The 23,163-nt window shown below is 34.1% G+C and overlaps 1 protein-coding gene across 1 annotated transcript in view; it reads left to right on the top strand.

Annotated features, from left to right (window-relative positions):
• Positions 1 to 23,025, top strand: part of Nsl1 (NSL1 component of MIS12 kinetochore complex) — a 29,920-nt gene extending 6,895 nt beyond the window's left edge. The window contains exons 3-6 of the mRNA XM_076831610.1: positions 6,249 to 6,379; positions 8,013 to 8,067; positions 19,415 to 19,482; positions 21,188 to 23,025. Of these exons, the coding sequence (XP_076687725.1) occupies positions 6,249 to 6,379; positions 8,013 to 8,067; positions 19,415 to 19,482; positions 21,188 to 21,463 (530 nt within the window). The 3' untranslated portion in view covers positions 21,464 to 23,025. The remainder of the gene's footprint in view (positions 1 to 6,248; positions 6,380 to 8,012; positions 8,068 to 19,414; positions 19,483 to 21,187) is intronic.
• The last annotated feature ends 138 nt before the right edge of the window (positions 23,026 to 23,163 follow it).

The raw sequence follows: 23,163 nt of genomic DNA on the forward strand, positions 1-23,163 counted from the left end.
TTGTTTTTGATGTAGTACGTAGAAGTAGTAAGTAAGCTTTACAAGGGCAGAGGTGTTTTTTTAAAATTTTTTATTTGTTTTATATGACAGTAGAATGCATTTATGCACTTTGATATTTCATACATAATGGGATATAATTTCTCATTTTTCTGAGTGTACATGTTGCAGAGTCATATTGGTTATGTAGTGACATATATACATACAGTAATAATGTTTGTTTCATTCTGCTATCTTTCCTATCCCCACATCCCCTCCCCTCCCCCCCATCACTTCCCTCTACCTAATCTAAGGCAACTCTATTCTTCTGTAGTGCCCTGCCCTACTTATTGTGAATTAGCATATTAGAGAAAACATTCGGCCTTTGATTTTGTGGGATTAGCTTTTTTCACTTAGCATGATATTCTCCAACCATTTACTGGTAAATGCCATAATTTCACTCTTCTTTAAAGCTTTGGAATATTCCATTGAGTATACATATACCACATTTTCTTTATCTATTCATCTTTTGAGAGACACCTAGGTTGTTCCATAGTCTAGCTATTATGAATTGAGCTGCTATAAACATTGATGTGGCTGCATCATTATAGTATGCTGATTTTAAGTCTTTTGAGTATAAACCAAGGAGTGGGATAGCTGGGCCAAATGATGGCCCCATTCCCAATTTTCTGAGGAATCTCCATACTGTTTCCCATAGTGGTAACACCGATTTGCAGTCTCACCAGCAATGTATAAGTGCACCTTTTTCACCACATCCTCACCAACATTTATTGTTGCCTGTATTCTTGATGATTGCCATTCTGACTGGAGTGAGATGAAATCTTAAGAGCAGTTTTGATTTGCATTTCTCTTATTGCTAGACGTTGAATACTTTTTGATATGTTTGTTGATCAATTGTATTTCTTCTCTGTGAAATGTCTCTTCAGTTCCTTAGCCCATTTATTGATTGGGTTATTTGTTTTTTTGGTATTAAGTTTTTTGAGTTCTTTATATATCCTAGAGATTATGCTTTATCAGAGGTGCATGTGGTAAAGATTTTCTCCCAATCTGTAGGCTCTCTCCTCACATTATTGTTTCCTTTGCTGAGAATTTGAATCCATCCCATTTATTGATTCTTGATTTTACTTCTTGTGCTTTAGGAGTCTTGTTAAGGAAGTCAGATCCTAGGCTGTTGTGGTGAAGATTTGGGCTTATTTTTTCTTCTAGTAGGTGCAGGGTCTCTGTTCTAGTGCCTAAGTCTTTGATCCACTTTGAGTTGATTTTTGTGCGGGGTGAGAGAGAGAGGTTTAATTTCATTTTGCTACATATGGATTTCCATTTTGCCAGCACCATTTGTTGAATAGGCTATCTTTTCTTCAGTGAATGTTTTTGGCACCTTTGTCTAGTATGAGAAAACTGTATTTATGTGGGTTTGTCTCTGTGTCCTCTATTCTGTACTATTGGTCTACATAGTAGATGTAGACCAATAGCATAGAATATATTGATGCCAATACCATGCTGTTTTTGTTACTATAACTCTGCAGTATAGTTTAAAGTTGGGTATTGTGAATGGAATAAAATTAGAAATCAACGATAAAATAAAAAAATAGAAGCTACTGTAACAAATGGAGACTAAATAATACACAATTGAATGATTAATGGATAGTAGAAGAAATCAAGGATGAAATAAAAAAAATTCCTAGAGGTAAATGGGAACACTGATACTATATATCAAAATATCCGGGGCACTAAGAAGGCAGTACAAAGAGGAAAGTTTATTGCATTGAGTGCATTCATTAAAAGAGTAAAAAGTCAACAAATAAATGACCTAATACTACATCTCAAAACCTTAGAAAAAGAAGAACAAATCAACACCAAAAGCAGTAGAAGACAGGAAATAATTAAAATCAGAGATGAAATCAAAACAAAAAAAACAATTGAAAAAATTTGACAAAAAGTTGGTTCTTTGAAAAAATAAATAAAATAGGTAAACCTTTGGCCATGCTAATGAAGAGAAAACGATAACTCAAATTACTAAAAGATGAAGAAGGAAATATCACAATGGACATGTCCGAAATACAGAAGGTAATTAGAAACTATTTTGAAAATTTATACTCTAATAAGATAAAAAATATTGAAGACATTGACAAATTTCTAGAGACATATGACTTACCAAAACTGAATGAGGAGGTCATACATGATTTAGACAGATTAATTTCGAGTAATGAAATAGAAAACACCATCAAAAGCCTACCAACCAGGCTGGGAATGTGGCTTAAGCGGTAGTGTGCTCACCTGGCATGTGTGCGGCCCGGGTTCGATCCTCAGCACCACATACAAAGATGTTGTGTCCGCCAAAAACTAAAAAAATAAATATTAAAAAATTCTCTCTCTCTTTAAAAAAAAAAAAAGCCTACCAACCAAGAAAAGCCCAGAGCCAGATGGATTCTCAGCTGAGTTCTTCAAGACTTTCAAACAAGAATTAACACCAATACTTTTTGAAGTATTCCATGAAATAGAAAAGGAGGGAACCCTTCCAAACTCATTCTATGGGGTTGATACAACCCTGAGACCAAAACCAGACAAAGAAACATCAAGGAAAGAAAACTTCAGACCAATATCCCTGGTAAACATAGGTGCAAAAATTCTCAAAAAAATTTTGGCAAATCACATACAAAAACATAAAAAGATAGTGCGCCACATTCAAATGGGATTCATCCCAGGGATGCAGGGTTGGTTCCACATACAGAAATCTATAAACGTAATTCATCATATTAATAGACTTAAAAACAAGAATCATATGATCATCTCAATAGATGCAGAAAAAGCATAGGACAAAATACAGCACACCTTCATGTTCAAAACACTAGAAAAACTAGGGATAGTAGTTTTTACATGCCTCAACATTGTAAAAGCTATATATGCTAAACCCAAGGCCAACATCATTATAATTGGAGAAAAATTGAAAGCATTCCTGCTAAAAACTGGCACAAGACAAGGATGCCCACTTTCACCACTTCTATTCAACATGATCCTTGAAACTCTAGCCAGAGCAATTAGACAAAAGAAAGAAATTAAAGGGATACAAATAGGTAAAGAAGAACTCAAACTCATCACTATTTACTGATGACATGATTCTATACCTAGAAGATCCAAAAAATTCCACCAGAAAACTTCTAGAACTAGTAAATGAATTCAGCAAAGAAGCAGGATATAAAAACAACACCCACAAATTAAATGCATTTCTATACATCAGCGATGAACCACAGAAAGAAAAATTAGAAAACTACTCCATTCACAATAGCCTTAAAAAAAAAAAAAAAAAAAAGCCTGAGAATCAATCTAACAAAAGAGGTGAAAGACCTCTACAATGAAAGCTACAGAATACTAAAGAAAGAAATTGAAGAAAACTTCAGAAGATGGAAAGATCTCCCATGCTCCTGGATATGCAGAATTAATATTGTCAAAATGGCCATACCACCAAAAGCGTTATATGGATTTAATGCAATGCCTATTAAAATCCCAATAACGTTCTTCATAGAAATAAAAAAAGCAGTCATGAAATTTATTTGGAAAAATAAGAGACCCAGAATAGCTAAAGCAACCCTTAGCAAGATAAGTTTATTTTTTTTTCCAGTTGTAGATGGGCACAATACCTTTATTTTAATGTGATTGTGAGGATTGAACCCATTGCCTCACAGGTGCTAGGTAAGCGCTGTACCACTGAGCCATAACCACAGCCCCTGGGGCAGAAGTTTTTTGTCTGTTTTGTTGACTAAGATTTCTAGGATACTTGAGATCCTTATGTAAATGAGTGAAGGAACAAAGGAATGAATGAATGAATATACAAGTGAAACCAACCTCTTTTCTTCCTCTGTTACTACCCTGAGTTGACTTAGTTACAGGAGGATTAGTTAGATTTAATGTTTGGAACATAAGTTCCTTGAGAGCAGAAACTGTATTTGTTTTTCTCCTCATATTTTTTCAACTTGGCACCTTATAGGTCCCTGTTAAGTGTTTGTTAAATTAATGAATAATTCTCTGTTCAAATTTGTTTATATGTTTCAATTTTGCAGCTTTTTTTATCCTTAGGTGGCATTAAGAGACCATTTTCCTTCCCTACAAGGTTTAGCTGGGAGACTTTTTTTTTTTTTTTTAAACTGGTTGTGTATATTATTCTTTTCTAGTTAGTGATTTAACTTTTTTAATGGATATGTTAAAATTTAGAGCTGCTTATTTATAAATAAGTATTCTAAGTAAGAAATGTCTCTCTCATAATACTCTCTAAAGAAGTAATTTATTTGGATTCAACAAATATTCATTACATGAATGAAAGAGCATACCTGATGTACTTCATTAATCTTTACCTGATGTGGATGTATATGCTGACATATATCAGCAGTTTCTCAGAATGTTTCAAATAATATAGATGCTGTTTCAAATTTTATTACAAAGTTTCTGCTTAATAAAATAAATAGATCCATTTTTAAATTTTTTTTTGTAGACAGACATTTTATTTATTTTATTTTTATGTGGAGCTGAGGATCGAACCCAGTGCCTCACACATGCCAGGCAAATACTCTCCCAACTGAGCTACAACCCCAGCCCCTAGATTCATTTTTTAAAAATATTTATTTTTTAGTTATAGGGGGACACATACCTTTATTTTACTTTTATAGGATGCTGAGGATTGAACCCAGTGCCTCACGCATGCTAGATGAACATTCTACCTCTGAGCCACAACCCCAGCCCCAAATAGATCCATTTTTAACAGATTTTGACACAACAGAACACATCTAATGTAAACCAAGTAAGCTGAGGACCTAGTTTTTTAGGATTCATAACTACTTAGTGTTTTTACTCTTCAAAATTATTTTCAGAATAAAGTTGATCAGCACCTGAGCTCATTTCATGTAGAGTGTCATTTCTGGGCCCTATGTACATACTGAATCAAAATTTTTGCACTCATAAGGACAAGCTGATTATGAGTTCTGCAAAAGTTTTTTTCTTAATACCTTTATTTTTATTAATTTATTTTTATGTGGCATATTACTCTTTAAGATTTTTTAAAATTTTTATGTGAGGATCATCACATTAATAACTTGTGGATATCTCTGATACTAAATGTCCTTTATAGTCTAAGGTTTTGTTTGTTTTTTTGTTTCTTTTTAGTGCTGGGGATTGAATCCAGGGCCTCTTGCATGCTAAGTACTTGCTATACCATTGAGCTGTACCCCAGCCCTACAGTCTAGTTCTTAAATATTTTTCATCCTTTTTACCTTTAGTTCATTCCGCAGGCATTTAGAATTTTTCTGTTTCTCAAGACTCTGTGCTATTACAAATACTGTTTTCCTCTGCCAAAAATGCGTTTCCTTATCATTTTTTCTCCTATTTTTTTTTTCTTTTCTTTTTTTTTTTTTTGGTTCTGGGGATTGAATTTAGGGCCTTGTGAATGCTGGGCAAAAACTCTGCCAACTGAGCTATATCTTCAGCCTTCCCCTACCATTTTTATCCAGTGGATTTACAGTTATATTTTGAGCTCAAATGTTATTTCTTTTTTGTATTAGGTAATGAGCCCAGGAGTGCTCTACCACCAAGCTATATCTCCAGCTCTATATTTTTTTGCTAAGTTGCCAAGGCTGGCTTTGAACTCAACAATCCTCCTGCTTTAGTCTCCTGAGTTGCTGGAATAACAAAACTGTACCACTGAGCCAGGCTCAAATATTACTTCCTTTTAAAAGTCTTAAACTCCAGATATAGTTAGTGTTTCATTTTCTGTGTCCTGATGACATTTTGCTAATACCTCTGTTGATTTATCAAATTGCAGTTATCTGTTTCTTGGGATCATATTAGGTTAACATTTATATTTCTCTGGTTTAGGCCTGACTTCCTATTGGTGCTCAAAAGTGGATTGTTCAGCTGGGTGCAGTGGCACACGCCTCAAAGCCAGCCTCAGCAAAAGCATGACGCTAAGCAACACAGTGAGACCCTGTCTCTAAATAAAATATAAAATAGAACTGGGGATATGGCTCAGTGGTCAAGTGCCCCTGAGTTCAATCCCTGGTACTAAAAAAAAAAAAAAAAAAAAAAAAAGGACTGTTGAATGAATAAATTAATCAATCACCAAAGTAGGAGTGTCTATTAACTTGCCATATATGTTTTCTTTAGATATTTGTGTTTTCTAAATTTAATTTACTTATAAGAATTTTCCATACTAATATGTATAGTGAGTTTTAAGAACTTCTTTTAGTTATTATTTTTTTCTGAAATAGATTCTGACATCAAAGTACTTGAAGATCAGTTTGATGAAGTCATAGTAGGTATAGCAACAAAACGTAAGCAGTATCCCAGAAAGATCCTTGAATGTGTCATCAAAACCTTAAAGGCACAACATGCAGCTCTGGTAAGATGATTTATTTAATTTTTATGTATATTTTACCACAATAAAAAATAAAGTATGTGAACCACATGGAGATAGATGATATTTTGTTCTCTTTGTCTTTCCTGTCTTAATCAGTACTATTTGTCTCTTAAGACTTATTCCTGATCTAAGTCATATGAGGTGTGGAACACAGGTGATGTTAAAATTGAAATTGGAGATGGAAGCCTGATGATGACTTAATGATTCTGAGACCAGGAAGGGAAAGGAAATTTATCTTTTAACTGTTTTCCAGTTCTTATTTGTATTTGGAATATTATTTGTATATGGTTGTGTATTTTGGAATAACCCTTTAGTTAAATTGGTGGAGAAAATGATTTGAGTACTTATTTATAACGCTGAAATTCCAAATTTGCTTTATGAATTATGTATAATTTTTTTTTTTTTTGCTTTAAAACTCAACCATCTAGGTCATAAGATCAGGAAGTCAACTCCTTCAGACTGATTTCTTTAGATAGGCAGAATGATAGGCTTGCTTCTTCCAATTACTGTAAATGTTAGTATTAACTGTATTATACCTTCATCTTTCAGATTTATTAGGACTGGAATAAATACAAAATAAGTCCACAAAGCAAATTAGATCTAAATGTTACCTTAGGGATTGTGGAAGGTTTATTGGAAGTGGCATTGCCCATTGAATATGAAATTTTTGCTGCTTTTAGATTATTCTATACTATTTGCCTTAAGTATTTGAAATCAGCATACTTTTGCATGTAAGTCTTCTAGTCTTTTCCCTTTCAGGGATTGTTCTAGGGCATTAAAGACTGGGCTTAATACTTTAAAACACTTTAGTCATCATTCTATGAAAAAAAAATTATAAGAAGATTGTTTCTCTTTTTCTTCCATAGCAGCTATTCTTCAAATACCTAATCCATTACCACTTTAAAATTTCTTGAGAAAAACATTCTAAGCGTGTGTATTTTCTACTGTCTCCCTCCTTGCCTAGGTGATGTACCCACTGTACTTGTTTAAAAGTGAGGTAAAATGGATGGAGTGAAGATACTAAAGAATTCTTTCTTCTTTAAAATTTATTCCATTTTTTAAACTCTTTTTGCTCCTTTGGCTTTAGGCAGGAATAAGAAGAAATATTTTCCTCTTTCTTGTTGCCTGAACTGTGGAATTACCAATAGTTCTAAAGTAATTCAAGTGTTAACATAAGATATATAGATTTTAGTATGATGATATGGTAGCTCAACTATCATTTAGAATGGCATTTCTGTGGAAATACAAATTTTTAGTTTTCCTAAATGAACTTTTGAAATGCAGTTATTCATAATTTGGAGACTGCCCTGTACTTTAAACAAAACATTCAGTCTCTGTTTTTAATTTACTTGATTGGTTTTTCTGATTATACCTGTTTTTATGGTGCTATTTCTTAGTGTATGCAGCAGGTGGCAGTACTATAAAAGATATAAATTGGACTTCCTGACCTCACCTTTTTTCCTCCCTTCCCTACAGATTTCAGGATCTAAAATATATTTTTCCCCCTTAAAAAATGGTATTATTGATTGCATAGTATATTTTCTTACATTAGTTGAAAGACATTATGTGAGACATTACATGATTAAATTGTCTGTTTTATTTATGCTATTTGCAGAAACAGTACCAACCTGTTGTACCTCCATTGGATCTAAAATATGACCCTGATTCAGGTAAGGCAGTGTTCATTTATGGTACAAATGAAGCATGAGCTTGTGATTTTTATTAAGTTCTTGCTGTTCTTCTAAAGGTACAACATCAAGATGTCTTCCTTTGATACTTAAACTTAACTACCAGTCATTCATATTTTACTCTTCATTCAGAGTTCTGAGAATTTGCTCTAAACCTGCTGTCTTTAAATCTCTAGGGCTGGACCCAGGAATCTAGACTTTATAAAGCTTTCTCCTGACCTAGATTACTATAACACATGCCCATTTCTAATTTTATTATAATAACCCTGTCTCTAATTGCTAATTGTCTTTTCTTTGCATTATAGTCAAAGTTATACTATTAAATCATAGTGTTATAACCTTCATTGGTTTCTCCTTGTTTACAAAATAAAATCCAATAAGTAAAATTACACTGAACTTAAGAGATAGGTATTTATTGTACCTTTGAACCTAGTTTTATTTCCACTTAGATGTCTCCCTTAAAACACAGATAAATAAAATCAATACAAACAAACATATGGAAATGCAGCAATGGAGCTGACATTGCAAAAAATATGAGTCATACATATTTTTAAATGTCTATTCTCACATTTTAAAACTTAGCAATCTTCCTAACAGACTTTTTGAAATTTCCTTTGGTACTCAAAAATGCCATTTTTGAACAATTATTGCCAGGGGGTTGGGGGGAACCTAGCAAAACCCTTGATTTATTTGATTGAAATAGTTATGCTCATGGCTTGAAATACCCTGTCTTTCTTGAATTCTGAACTCTTTTTTTCACACCTCTCTCTCCCCTCCCCCAATTTCCCAAATCTCCTAAATCAGCAGGATAAATTGAGAAGGACAAGTACAAGCATTAGAAACTGTTCTGAAGTTGATTAAAATCACAAAACTCACAGTTTGACTTTTAAAAACTGACCTAGAACTTAATGCTTGATCAATTATCATGGTTCACCAAATATGGGTAGTTTCCAAATACAGTGATTGACATGTATTTGTTTTGATTTTGCACAGCATAAAAACAGTAATTGAAATTTGTTTCTTTAAAATATACTGAAGTATCTCTCTTTAGATACAGTTAATTTTCATCTAAAGAAACCTGGTAACCTGTTTTATCTAGGAGGGAATACAGACTTACTTAAAGGATCATTTGAAGGTGTATGTGATTTTACTCCCAACATTCTGGTTACATAGCATTAGTATAAAAATCTTCTGTGTCATATCCTTCTAATCTCAAAAGTAAGGAAAGGATTAATTAGTGTATATCTTTTGGAAAATGTATTGTTTTTCTTAATCATATAAATAATGTATGCATATTTGAAAACATTAACAAGCAAAAATAGTTTAAATCACATTTTTAACATGTCACCAGAATTAGAAGTAAAATTGTTTGATATCTACACCCTTAAATCGCCAGCAGATCCTGCAGCCTTTATCTTGAAACAAACATTCCAAATCCAGCTGCCACTCACCAAATCTACCTCTTAATACTTTTGTTCTGTTTATCATAGGCTTTCTCTCTCTCTCTGGGGATTGAACCCAAGGCCTTGAATATGCTAAGCAAATACTTTACCACTGAGCTACATCCTCAGCCCTCATCATATCCTCTTAGTAGGACTACTGAAATAGCTTCCTTACTAGTCTCCTTTTCAGTCCTATTTTTTATACCATATCCAGAGAATTCTTTTAAAGCAAAATCAGGTTGTTATCTCTTACTTAAAAACCCTCCAGTTTCTCCCATTATACTTCACCTGTTCTAGGAGATCCCCAGTGATTTGGTCCCTGGCTGCTTCTCTGATATCATCTCTGACCCTGGTGTTTTTCTCACTCTTATCCTTGCTTATTATGCTTCAATCACAATAGCATCCTTGCTGTTCCAGGATGTTCCAAGCTCATAGTAGTCCTGTGACTTTCAGGCTTGCTGCTTCCTCTATCCGAAACACATTTCTCTCTGAAACTATCTGCCTGACTCTCTCACTTCTTTCAATTCTCTATCAAACTATCACCTCATCAGAGAATCTTCCCAGAGAGCCTGTGTCAAATTCCCTTATGACCCTTATGGTCATATTCTATCACTTCCACCTGCTTTATTTTAGTCTACCACTTACTGATATAATTTCTATTTATTATTGTTGCCCCTCCCCTTTTCCCATATCTTAAGCCCTCACTTCTCTATGTCCTAACTTGTCAGGCTGCCCTGAATAGGAGCTGAGCATGCCCCCTTAGCCTTGAGTAATGGGGGTGTGGATTGGAATCACATGCAGTGAGGCAAGTGGGCCTCACCTTCCCTTGATTGTCTTCTTCTGAGTTGCAAAATAGATTTCTCTCTCTGAAGACAAAGAATTCCCCATAGTTTATTTTATTTTTTATGTCCACTCACTTTCCTCCCTCCTCTCACTTTCACAAACCAATCCACAATACTCTGCAAATATATACGCGCTTCTTACTATTGGAGAGAAAGCCACACCTACCAGATGCCTGAAATTCACGCAGAATGTCCCTGTTCTGGGCGCCAACTATTGCCCATGTCCTGCGCAGGCAATGGAGTCAAGGTCCCTCTGCGTGAATTGGGCTGGCAATGAAAAGACTACACAAACAAGAAATACGTTTTTCGGGGATCAGGGACGGCTCTGAGACCTCAAGTGTCAGCTCCCACATTGGAGGGCAAGGGAAGTAAGGGAAGCAAGAGGCAAGAGAGCAAGCACACCCCAATCCCTGTTTTTATTTAGGGGAAAGACATTTGATAGAAAATTCCACCCAAATAAGGCAAGGGATTGTGTTACAACAAACGGGGATGTAGCCCATTCCCCTTGGATGACGCCCAAATCCTGAGTTACACTTCCTTGCCAAGGTGAGGCCCACTTGCCTCCCATAGCCAGTTCCACCCCGCATTACTCAAGGCTAAGGGGGCGTGCTCCAACACTAAGATCAAGTGCATGTAAGAAATATTAATGCAAAAATTTTTGTATAGATGATCTCATATTATTCTCCTTTTAAAATCAAGGATACTGTTCTATTTTTTTTTTCTTTTTGTTTTGGTGTCCTCTCTCCCTTCTCATCTGCCACTCCTTTAGATATTGAAAGTTAAGGTGGTATGAGTCCATTTTTCTCTGCACATATAATTTTATAGGAGCATGTATAAACTGGATAATTTGGGGGCATAATTTATTTTACATAAAAGTGATTCATATATCAGGTTATCTACAATTTAGTCTTCTAACTCAAATTTATGGTGGAAATCCTCCAGTTGAACTGGTATAGATCTAACTTGGTTTTAAATTGTGGTTGTATTTTAAATATTTTATAGTTATGTTTTTATTATTTTGATACTGGGGATTGAATCGAGGGGCACTTTACCACTGAGCTACATCCCCAGCCCTTTTTATTTTTTAAGACAGGGTCTTGCTAAGTTTCTGAAGGCCTCTCTAAATTACTAGGGCTGACTTCAAAGACTGTCTCTGCCTCTAGAGTCATTGGGATTATAGGCCTGTGCCACCATGCCTGGCTCTATAGTTAGTTTTTGTGTTTTTAATAAATATAAGTTTATCCTAAAAATTAACATAATTAAGAATTTTAAACAATTAGGAAATGATAATATACCATAGTTTCTTTTCCTAAGGCTACTGATCTCATACACCTTCAAATAGGCAACTACTGTTATGAGTTTGGTATATCCAATTTTATATTTTTATTAGTGCATTTGTACACAGATAGCACAGGAGTTTTTAAATTGCTTTCTTATATAAATATTATATAATACATTGTGTTTTGTCAATGTTTTTTCACTCAACAGTATATAGTTTACCTTCATGTTTTTTAATTGGTAATTTCTTCACCTGTTGGCAATTTTATTTATTTATTTAGGTTCTAGTTTTATTTCTAGATCTATGATCCATCTTAATTTTTATGAATATAGTGAAGTAAGGGTCAAGACAATTTTATTTAAATGGGATTATATACACATAGTTCTTGAATTTTTTTGAAAAATTGTTTTTGTTCCTTGATTCCTCTTTCCTCCCATCTTCCACTAACATCTGCCTATATACTTTCACATCTTCTAGAAAATCTTTATCCTTTCAATTTTGCTAATCAGTTTTTCTATTTTTATATTACACTTGTTTTTAATTTATTATTATTTTTTTCTTTCATGATGTGTGTTCTGATTTTCTTTAGCTATTGGAGAATCCAGAACTTTTTTTTTTTTGTTTTTTTTTGGTACTGAGGATTGAATCCAGAGGCACCTTACCACTGAGCTAAATCCTCAGCCCTTTTTTATAAATATACATACATATATATGTAATAAAGTTTGAACTTCTCTGCATTCCCTTAGATGATTTGACCCCTATTTGCCTCTCTAAATCCATTTCAGGCACTTTCCTTTGGCTATCGCCCCCCATTGCCTACCCATCTTTCAGTTCATTGAAGGTGTCTCACTTTCACACATGCTTCCCCTTCTCTTCCCATGTTTTCTTTCTCATAAATGTTACCCTCTCAGAGTTCTTTCCTAACCATCCTAATTAAAATGTATCCCTAGATCTTTATCATAACATGTTTATTTCTTTAATACTACTTGTTATAATTTATTTGTGGGTTTCCTTATTTATACTCTCTTTCACACATACAACTGAAAGTTCTATGAAATTTTTTCCAGTATATTTACATTATATGTAGCCAGTGTAATAGCACCGTGCTCATAAATACTTAGTGTGTGACTATTACTCTTTTGTTCATTTAATCATACATGTTGAATGTCTACTGTGTGCCAGAACTGTTCCCAGCATGGAGGACATAATGGTGAGCAGCAACACAAAGTCTTTGCTTTGTGAAGCTTACATTCTAGTGGGAGGAAAAAGTAATGTATACAAAAATAAGTTAGTGACATCAGTGCCAAGATGATGTGTTTATGTGATAGGAAACACATTTCTGTGGTAGTAACGGGAAGGAATTTTATTTGGTGACCATCAAGAGGAAGAGCTCTCTAAGCAGAAGGAAGAGCTAGAACAAAGTTCCTAAATCAGGAATGAGCTTAGGTATTTATGGAATAAAATCCACTGAGTACAGTGGAGTGAACAGAGGGAAAGAAGTTTATAAGCTAAGATTAGCGATTTCTCTGAGGCCAGATAAAATGAGTGAGGGTAAGGGGTTTAACAATGCCTTAGAGAGACTTCACGGTGCTGAAGGAAATGGCAAGGTATGTGTGGGAATGGGTGTAGAGGATTATGTCCAATAAGCAGATCTCTTTAAGTTCTAGAAAATCATAAATCATGGCTTAGTTTTTGTTTTCATTTTCACCAGGGATGCTGTTTTCCTATTCATGGTTCTAATTAATGATTTTAGTTGTATTCTCAGAAACCAGTACAAACCAGTCATCCTGTGCTATGTGATCTTGCTTGTTCATATGCATAACATATATTGGAAATAGAAAACAAACAATCAGTTAATACATTTTTGCTGAATTCCTGAATTTGTGCCTGCTTTGGAAGTTCATGTTTCCTACTTTAGTCACTGTGATAACCCGAAAGCAAAACTAGGCTGATTACTCAATCTTTCATTTCTACTTTTTCATTTCCCTGTGTTTTAGAAAGCAGCAGCTAGGGAAGGCAGCATTCTCAAGGGTGCTTAACTTCCACATTTTTAAGGACAAACATTTTTTAATATCCTTGAAGTAATCTACTGATTAACTGTCTACCAATAAAATGTGATTCTCATTTGTCAGTAACAACCTTTTATAATTCTACTAGTATAATGAATAATTGCCTCTATCTTGCCCTTTTTTTTTTTAAAGTCCTTGAAATTAATTTGAAAAGTTCTCCCTCCCTTCTGTCCTCTCCTTCTCCCTCCCTCCCCCCTTTCTCTTTCTTCTTCTTCTTTTTTTTTCTTTGTTCTTCATTAAACATGTGATGGCAAGGAGCTATTTTAAGTTTCATACAGCAGCTTTAATAATACTTCAGTTCTTTACTAACTACAAGCAGAGGACTTAAAGGCATTTCCTCTTCTTTCTTAACAATGCTGTCCTTCTTAGGCTACAATATTTATAGGTAGCCATGCACTTATAAGTAGTTATGTTTTATAAGTTCAAAGTCTGGGCTTTGGAATTAGAAATGCATTCCCCCTTGACAAAAAAAAAAATTGAAAATTATTAGAAATGAGTGAGTTTCTAGGCTCCCCCTTAAAGGCTTGTTGAACATACAATGTAGCTGAAATACTACACATTGGTGATAAAAGATATTAGGAATATCACATTTCAGGTGTATAATTTTTACTGTGTGATGTTTAGGTAGGATTTTTTTTCAGAGAAAGTCTAGATCCCTAAACTTTGGATTCCACCATTGTTTGTGGTAAAGAGGGTAAATAGTGGTGCCATGAAGATTTGGGGGGGTTTTTTGTTTGTTTTAGTCTGGGTATTGAACCCATGGGCGTTTTACCACTTAACCACCTCCCAGCCCTTTTTATTTTTTATTTAGAGGCAGGGTCTTGCTTAGTTGGTTAGGGCCTAAGTTGTTGAGATTGGCCTCGAGCTTGCTATCCTGTCTCAGCTGCTGGAGTCACTGAGATGATAGGCTTGTGCCACTATGCCTGGCAAAATTGTCTTATTGAGACTATTGAGAATGCTTCTGCCTATTCCATATTCTTTATGGCCTGGACCAGACATCTACATGAGAGACATTCTTAAATTAGATTTTGTATTGGGAGTACCTATATGCTTTCACAGTTAAAAAATGTGAAAAATTCACTTAGAGTAATCATGAGTGAGGGAGTGAGATGTTTGTATATTTTGAAATTTCCTAAACAGATATTAATGTTGGAAATTATTTATTATTCCATTATCAGACAGCATAGTCATATATTTAGTGATCTTTTTAAATGTGTCTCCTCCTACCTTGTCTCTTTTTAAAAATCTTTAGTTCTGTTCTTAAAATTATTGATACTGCTTAGTTTTTTAAATGCAAAGAATTTAATTTACTTAACTCAAAAAATATTATAAAGTTAATAGTTAAAACATTTAACTCCATAATTGTGCTATTTTAATTCTTTATCAGGCATAATTATTTTTATTTCAAGATATTTTCATTATGTTGGAGCTAATTTTCTTTTTGTGGTGCTAGGGATCAAACTCAGTGTCTTGTGCATGCTAGGCAAGCTCTGTACCACTGAACTATATCCTCAGCCTTGCTTGAGCTAACTTTTAAATATTTCATAACCTCTGTTCTTCTGAAGATAGTGTAATTCCTGGCAAAGTGGTATTTGGGAAAGTTACATATAGAATATAGAAGAGTACATGCTTTGGATTCTAGGAGATGTAAATTCTAATTCTCTTCAATTATAGATTCATTTCTCAGCATCTAATTTTTTTTTAACCTATAAAAGAAGGCAAATGAAATCTGCTTGCCTTACGGGGTTACTAAAATTACATAAAGTAGATTGGCATGGCAACGTGTACTATTGTAGGAATGGGCTAAGTAGGAACAAGTAGAGAAAGCTTTCATGTTGTGTTTCTTTCCTGAAATCTTACCTTTCATTGTCAGATTTCTTAATAGAATCATCTCACAAGCATTACTTTTAACCAAATCTCAGTCATTCTTGTAAAAAAAAATCAGTAGTATTTAGTATTTATATTGTTATGACTATATAAATGTTCTTCAATCTGAGTCAGGTAATTATTACTATGAGTGTATTTCTTTCTTGAATAGTTTTTTGCTCCCTTCTGGAATGATAATTGCTTTAATTTTCTTTTTGGTTCGTTTTTCCCCAAACACTTCAGGTTATCCATCAAATCCACTTTTAAATTCCTTTCTTTTCTTGGAAATATTCTGGGAACCTTCCACCTTCCTATTCCAAATCTGGACTGGGTACTCTCTAAGCCTGCTGCAGAGAACTTTCATCCTATCTGTTCCTTCCATTATCATTCTGGGAATTTCCTTTACTTGTCTCCTGTTCTGGATCACATTTCCTGGTTCCTGTTTTCTCCTGTTTCTTGATTTATTCCCTTGTTTTGGTATAGTATATCCTCTGCCACCCACCTCCTACCCCTATAATCCCCAAGCTCACCAAATCCTCTTTTAAGGCAGCTCTCTTACAATACCTGTGACTTTCTTTTCCCTTCAGTTTTCCTGTTAGATTGACTTTACCCTTTTGTGCCTGTATAGTATTCTCTATTATATAGCCTAGCTCCATCATAACTATTGTGCACTTCTTCTACATGTTAGGTGTTCAACACCAGAGATCATAAGATGAGAGCATGAGGTTCCTTCCTGTTCCCAAGGTAGCTCTAGAAGATAAAGAATACTAGAGTTCTCCTTGGAGCAGGTACTGCCCCCTAGTGGTCCTTTTTAAAAAGTTGGGGGACATTTTTGAGTTACCATAGTAATGAGAAGGGTATAGCTGGCATTTCACACTCAGGCCAGGGATACTAAATGTCTTATATGTCCTGCACAACTTTAGAATATCCCTTCAGACATTCATGTGTGACAATCTTTATTCAAACTTAGCCTAACTACGTTTTGTATACAAGTCCCATATACTTTTGCATTGCGTGTGTAACAGATGGAAAGCTTTGTTGTTCAGCAATATATAAGTTTATAGACCAAAAAAGTAATGAGGTGTTTTAGGAATTCTTTACATTAGTCATTGATAGTTCTTAGTCTCTAAGAATCTTCCAATTAGAGAATCATAGTGAAGGCTTCACAAATTGGTGAACATAATTATTGGTACTGTTAATAAAACATTGAACAGAATCACTCAGGTGATAGATCATTTTGTAAACCATGCAGTAACAATGAAGAAGATTAGGATTGCCTTACTATATAAGTAAAAGTAAGATAACTTTCTACAGTAAATGCTAAAATATATTGTGTTCATTGTGTGTGTGTGTCTGAGTGTTGGTATAACGTGCAGTGCACAGCTTGGTGAATTTATACACGTATATACATGTACCTGCCACCTTGATTTAGGTATTCAGTATCTGCATAGTTGGAAAGAAGGATATACTTATTTTTAAGCTCTGCATTTTCAAATAATGTTCCCATTATGTTTATAATTATACAATAAATATAATTTGGAGTATCAAAAGAATCTGAAAGCATAAGTAAAATAGTGTATTTGTTACATTTTTTTTAGATTAACAATAGGACCTATTGCTTTAAAAAGATATTGAGCATATCATTTGAAAATGGAACTAACACATGTGTATCCTGTTTCCTAATTTTACAGACACTCTGTGTAACATTCCAGTATCTTCCAGTATCCCCAAAAGTTTCCTTATACCTCTTTTTGGTCAGTATTCTAGTTCTACTAGAGATGACCACTTTTCTGACTTACATCATTATAGATTTGTTTTATCTGTTCTTGAACTTCGTATAAATGGAATTGTACAGTTATGTACTCTTGTGTTGCCTTCTTTAGCTCTGAGTTGTTTCTTTGAGATTTCATCCATGTTTTAAGAGTAGTAAAAAAGGTTTTTTCAGTGTTGTGTAGTATTCTACCATGGTCTATAAACAGTTTATTCTGTTCTTCCACTAATTGTCATTTGGATTGTTTGAAGATTTGGGCTATATGCATAGTGCAACTCTGAATATTCATATATTGTTTTTGTACTCATTTCTTATGGATATAAATCTAGAAATAGTTTTTGTATCATGTGATAGGCATATATTTAGTCTTTATAGCTACTGCAGAAAGTTTTCCTGTTTACATTTCAATCAGCAGGCATGGTAATTGTTCCACTTGCTTCAAATCCTTACCAACACTTAGTATATCATATAAGGCTCAGTCAAAAACTGAAAGTTTAACATGGTATCATATCTTTAGATATATTTGAAATTTTAAATGAGGTTTGTTTTAGTTGCAAAGAAATATCTGCATATATTTAAAAATAAACCACTGTATTACTCACCAATTACTATAACAAATACTTGAAATAATCAACTTATAAAAAGAAAAGGTTTATTTCAACTCACAGTTTTAGAGGTATCAGTCCACGATCAGTTGGCCTTATCATGGCACATCATGACAGGAATGTGCAACAGAATAAAACTTCTCACCTCATGGCTAGTAAGGGAAAGAGAGAAGAGGAAGGTACTGGGGTTCCACAATCCCCTTGTGGAAGACAAACCCCCAGTGGCTTGAAGCTCTCCTGCTAGACCCCACCTCTTAATATTTCCACCATATCCTAATAGTGCCAAACTGGGGACCAAGCCTTTAACACACGAGTTTTTAGGGGCATTAAAAATCCAAACTATAGCACTTGCTGAGAATTTTAATTTTCACCTAGCATAGGCCTTAATATATTGATTTGAAAATTGCTTTCATGTTGTACTAGTTATCAGTTGTAACCTAACAAATTATCTAGAAAATTATACTAAAAATGAACAGAAAAGAACAAAAACAGAGGCTGGGGTTGAAGCTCAGTGGTAGAGCACTTGCCTAGCATGTGTGAGGCGCCGGGTTCAATTCTCAGCACTGCATATGGATAAATAAAATAAAGGTCCATCAACAACAAAAAAATTTTAAAAAAGGACAACAATGGTATGTTACAAAAAATTAAACAAAAAGAAGGCAGTAACAAAGGAACCCAGGAACAAAAATGGTATAATAATATACAAAAAAAGATACCAAAGTGGCAAAAGTCCTTCTTTATTAGTAATTACCTTAAATATAAATGGACTGAAAACTCTCTAATTCAAAGTAGAAGTTGGCAAATGGAGAAAAAAGACATGATTGAACTATATTCCGTCTAGAGAGAGTCATTTGAAATCCAAAGGCACGAACAGGTTGAAATTGAAAGAATGAATGAAGATATTCCATGCAAACAGTAACCAAAACAGAGCTCTTGTTGGGTTAATAATTGACAGAGCTTCGATTGACTTCCTTTTATCAATAAAGTCTCTTTGATAACAACTTTTGACTTAGAGTTTATTTTGTTTGATATTAGTATAACCACCATAGCTTGATTGTATATCTAAGTTCAAAAAATCTTTTGCTATTAACCTATATTCTAAAATATGATGATGGTGTTCAGAGATGTTAGATATGATGGTAGATAATATATAGAATGAACATTGCACTCTCTTCTAGGAGCACACACTATTAGGACTGCTCATGGTAGAATCTTGTCTACTACCTTATGCCTCTAACTTTTAGTTTTACTTTACTGTTTTAATGTTCTTATAGTCCTTTCATTTATCCAAATTAACTTACTAGGATGTTTGTTTTAATAGATTACAAGGCAATCAAAGAAAGATTAAGTTAAAGCAAATGGTCCTAACAGGTTTGTGTCCAGATAGCATCTGAATGCTTCTATGATTTGCTGTTTGATTTAAAAACCTAATATTGCTTGGTGATGTTTTTGTAGATTCTCGCATGGAAAGTCTGAAATGCAGAGGGGAAACCATAGCTAAGGTGATCAGTGAAGCTATGAAGGTAAAAACTATGTGATAAAAAAGTATAAAGTGAACAAAATGTATGACTACTTATTTACTCTCAACATCCATATGTGTTTTAGTGTATTATAACTATAATTCTTAGTCTTTTAAATAGATGTTTAATGGGCTGGGGCTGGGGCTTAGTGGTAGAGTGCTTGCCTCTAGTATGTGTGAGGCACTGGTTTTATCCTCACCACCACATTAAAAAATAAACTAATAAACAAAGATATTGTGTGTCCCTCTACAACTAAAAAAATATTTAAAAATAAATAAATAGATGTTTAATAAATGTATCAAGCAACAGAAAAATTCAGAACACTTTATTAGGCACATTAAAGGTATATTAAAGGTTGGTATTATTATCCAGAATCATCTAATGGGCTGAGTATTAGCAGCCCATTAGATGATTCTGGATAATAATACTAGCTAACATTTATTGTCTACTTGGAGTGAATCAGGCACCATATAACTGCTTTACATTTATTACTTCATTTAATCCTTATACTAACCCTATGTTATAGGTACTATATTTCCCCCATTTTACAGATAAGGAAACTGAGATGCTAAGGTAGCCAAGCCAGGATTTAAACCGTGAATGTTTGGCTCTAGAATTTATATATATTCTCTCTCTCTCTCTCTCTCATTGGTGGTATTTGGCAGCTGAATGCAAGGCCTCGCATATGCTAAAAGGACTTACTCTACCACTGAGCAATCCCCACACCTCACCTAGAATCTATACTCTTAATCACTATATTATACTACTCCTCCAACTGGAGAATCTTAATATTATTATAATGAAAATGTTTATGGTTTGATATTTATTTTATCCAAACAGGAAACATTTGGATTTCTAGTATATGAAAATTATTTTTAAACTCCTTCAGAATCTCCCCTGTTTTAATGTTAATTTTCTGTAATATTCTTTTGAGGTTTGGATTGATTCTATAATTTTCTAGTAATTATCTCTCTCTCAGCATGTTCTTGATTGGGTATTGGCAAATTAGGGTAGGCCAAGCTAAAATTCAGCCTACCCCCCCTTTTTTTTTAAGAGAGAGAGAGAAAGAGAGAATTTTTAATATTTATTTTTTTTAGTTTTTTTTTGGCAGACACATCTTTGTTTGTATGGGTGCTGAGGATCGAACCCGGGCCGCACGCATGCCAGGCGAGCGCGCTACCGCTTGAGCCACATCCCCAGCCCCGCACTTACCCCATTTTTGTAAATAAAGTTTTACTAAAATATACCTATGTCCATTCATTCACTTATTTTCTGAGATTTCTTTCACATTACAACAGCAGAATTGCATTCTTATGGTAGAGATGCAAACCTCCAGAGCAAAACTATTTACTGTCTGGTCCTTTACAAGAAAAATGTACTGATCCCTCTTCTTGATTATTAAGCTTTGCCAAGTACTCCTTAATCCTAAAATACAGAATTTCAGACATTAGATCCTTAGCTCTGAAATTCTGTTATTCCATTCTGTTGAATTTAATTTTAATACCAAACATTGTAAGATAAGAATAAATCTTTCTAGTCTTAGCTTTTAGTAAAAATTCCTTAGCTTAAACTGTTATTTTGAAGATAAAAGCAGAATATCCATAACCCCAAGAAATTCGGTCTCAAAAAAGCCGTGACCTGAAGATAGTGCTGCGTTCGTATGTTTGTATTACAACCTGAGATTAATGTTGATTGTTACTTTTTAAAGGCTTTCCCTGCATTGATTGAACAAGGAGATGGATTTTCCCAAGTTTTGAAAATGCAACCTATCATTCAGCTCCAGAGGATCCACCAAGAAATCTTTTCCAGTTGTAGAAAACCAGATGCTAAACCCGAGAGCTTTATAACACAAATAGAAACCACACCAATGGAGACTGCTCCCAGGAAAACCTCTGATGTGGTACTGAAAAGAAAGCGAACTAAGGACTGTCCCCAGAGAAAATGGTATCCACTGCGGCCAAAGAGAATCAATCTGGATTCATAAGCTCTTTTGTTTGAGACTATAGGTGCTGTCAGTGTTTAGATTACCATCTACTACCTAGACAGGACTTTATTTAAACAACAAATAATTCTTACTAGTGAGTCATTGATAAAAACATAGTAAGTCTGTGCTGGGATATGATATAATATTGTGTTTCTTATCATTTCATTTCACGTATACTAGCTGAAAAGGGTTGGGTTTTATTTTTGTTGTTGGTGGTTTTTGGGGGACTTTGTTTTGTTTTGTTTGAAGTTGGCACAAATCACATCAGTGGACATTAAGAGTGCAAATTTTTTACTTTCCTTAAATGCCATCAACTCTTGGCTGCCTTGCCGCTTTTGAGGAATTGTATAAGTAATGTATTCTATTGATTTCCTTGATGTATATCTTTCCTTAAAACAAGAGGGGGAGGCTGTGTGATGATTCATTCGGTGCTGAAAACAAAAGTTCTATACAGGAGCAGATGCATTTTTTTATATGTAGGATTTTATTTGTTTGGAGTGCTGGGGTTGGGACCCAAGGCCTTGTGCATGCCACACACAAGTCTCAGCTAGAGTTGCATATCAACTTAATGTGCAAATGACAATACTGGCTTTGAATTTGTTATTCTGAAATTGGTTAATTTGTATTTGTGGGATTAATTTTAGGCTTTTTTTGGGTTTGCTTCAAAAGACAAAGATGACTATTATTTGTACAAGAATGATTATTCAGAATGAACATTGGCAAGTAGCCAGTGTTTCTGGCCTATAATTTTATTTTGCATGAATATTTAACATAATTTGACTTGGAAACTAATAATTTTTTCTTAGGATTCCTCATTTCTTTCTTTTTCTTTTTAGTATTTTTTTGTTTTGGTTGTAGTTGGACACAGTATCTTTATTTTTATGTGGTGCTGAGGATCAAACCCAGTGCCTCACACGTGCAAGGCGGGCACTCTACCTCTGAGCTACAGCCCCAGCCCTCATTTATTTCATTATACATAAATTCTTTCAGCTCAATGTATATATCAGATTAATTGGCAAATTTTCATTGTACAACAAATGCAATAATACTGAACAATTTTACATTTAAGGATATTTGTAAGTCAAATAATCATTGATGGAAGCCTGAGAAAATGTATTACATACAGTTTCCTATAGCACTTTTGGTGCCTCTTATAATGTGCAAAGTAGGCGGGACCATATAACTTACCATGTTTCCCTTTTGATATGTATACTACTTTTCTCCACTTCCAAAGGAATTTACTAATCATAGCTTAGATTTTTTTATATAACTGTTGCTCATAATATCTTAATAATCATAAATGTCTAGATTTGTGAAGCCTGTTTCCGTGAAGAAAACTTATAAAGTCACTTTATTGCATTTTTACATTCTATGTTTTAATGTTACAGTTCGATATCTGTATATTTGTATATAATGTTTTTAATTAACATAATGTACAAAGACTGACCTTGATACTATGTATTTTTAAGAGTTTTCAGTGGGTGTTCTTGAGCTCAGCTTTAGTTGAATTGCAGGTCAGAACCTTGCATTTCAGAAGATATTAAACTTCACTTTAAAATTGTTTTGAGGCTATAGAATATTGCTCTTTTTACAGTGCTAACTTCATACTGTTGTTTTGGGTAGAGGCCTGCTGCAAGACTGATGTAGCACAGAGACCTTTCTTGCAGTCATGCCAGAAAGATTTCAGACATGTCACTCAA

This window comes from Callospermophilus lateralis, chromosome 13, assembly GCF_048772815.1.
Source record: "Callospermophilus lateralis isolate mCalLat2 chromosome 13, mCalLat2.hap1, whole genome shotgun sequence".
Lineage (NCBI taxonomy): Eukaryota > Metazoa > Chordata > Mammalia > Rodentia > Sciuridae > Callospermophilus > Callospermophilus lateralis.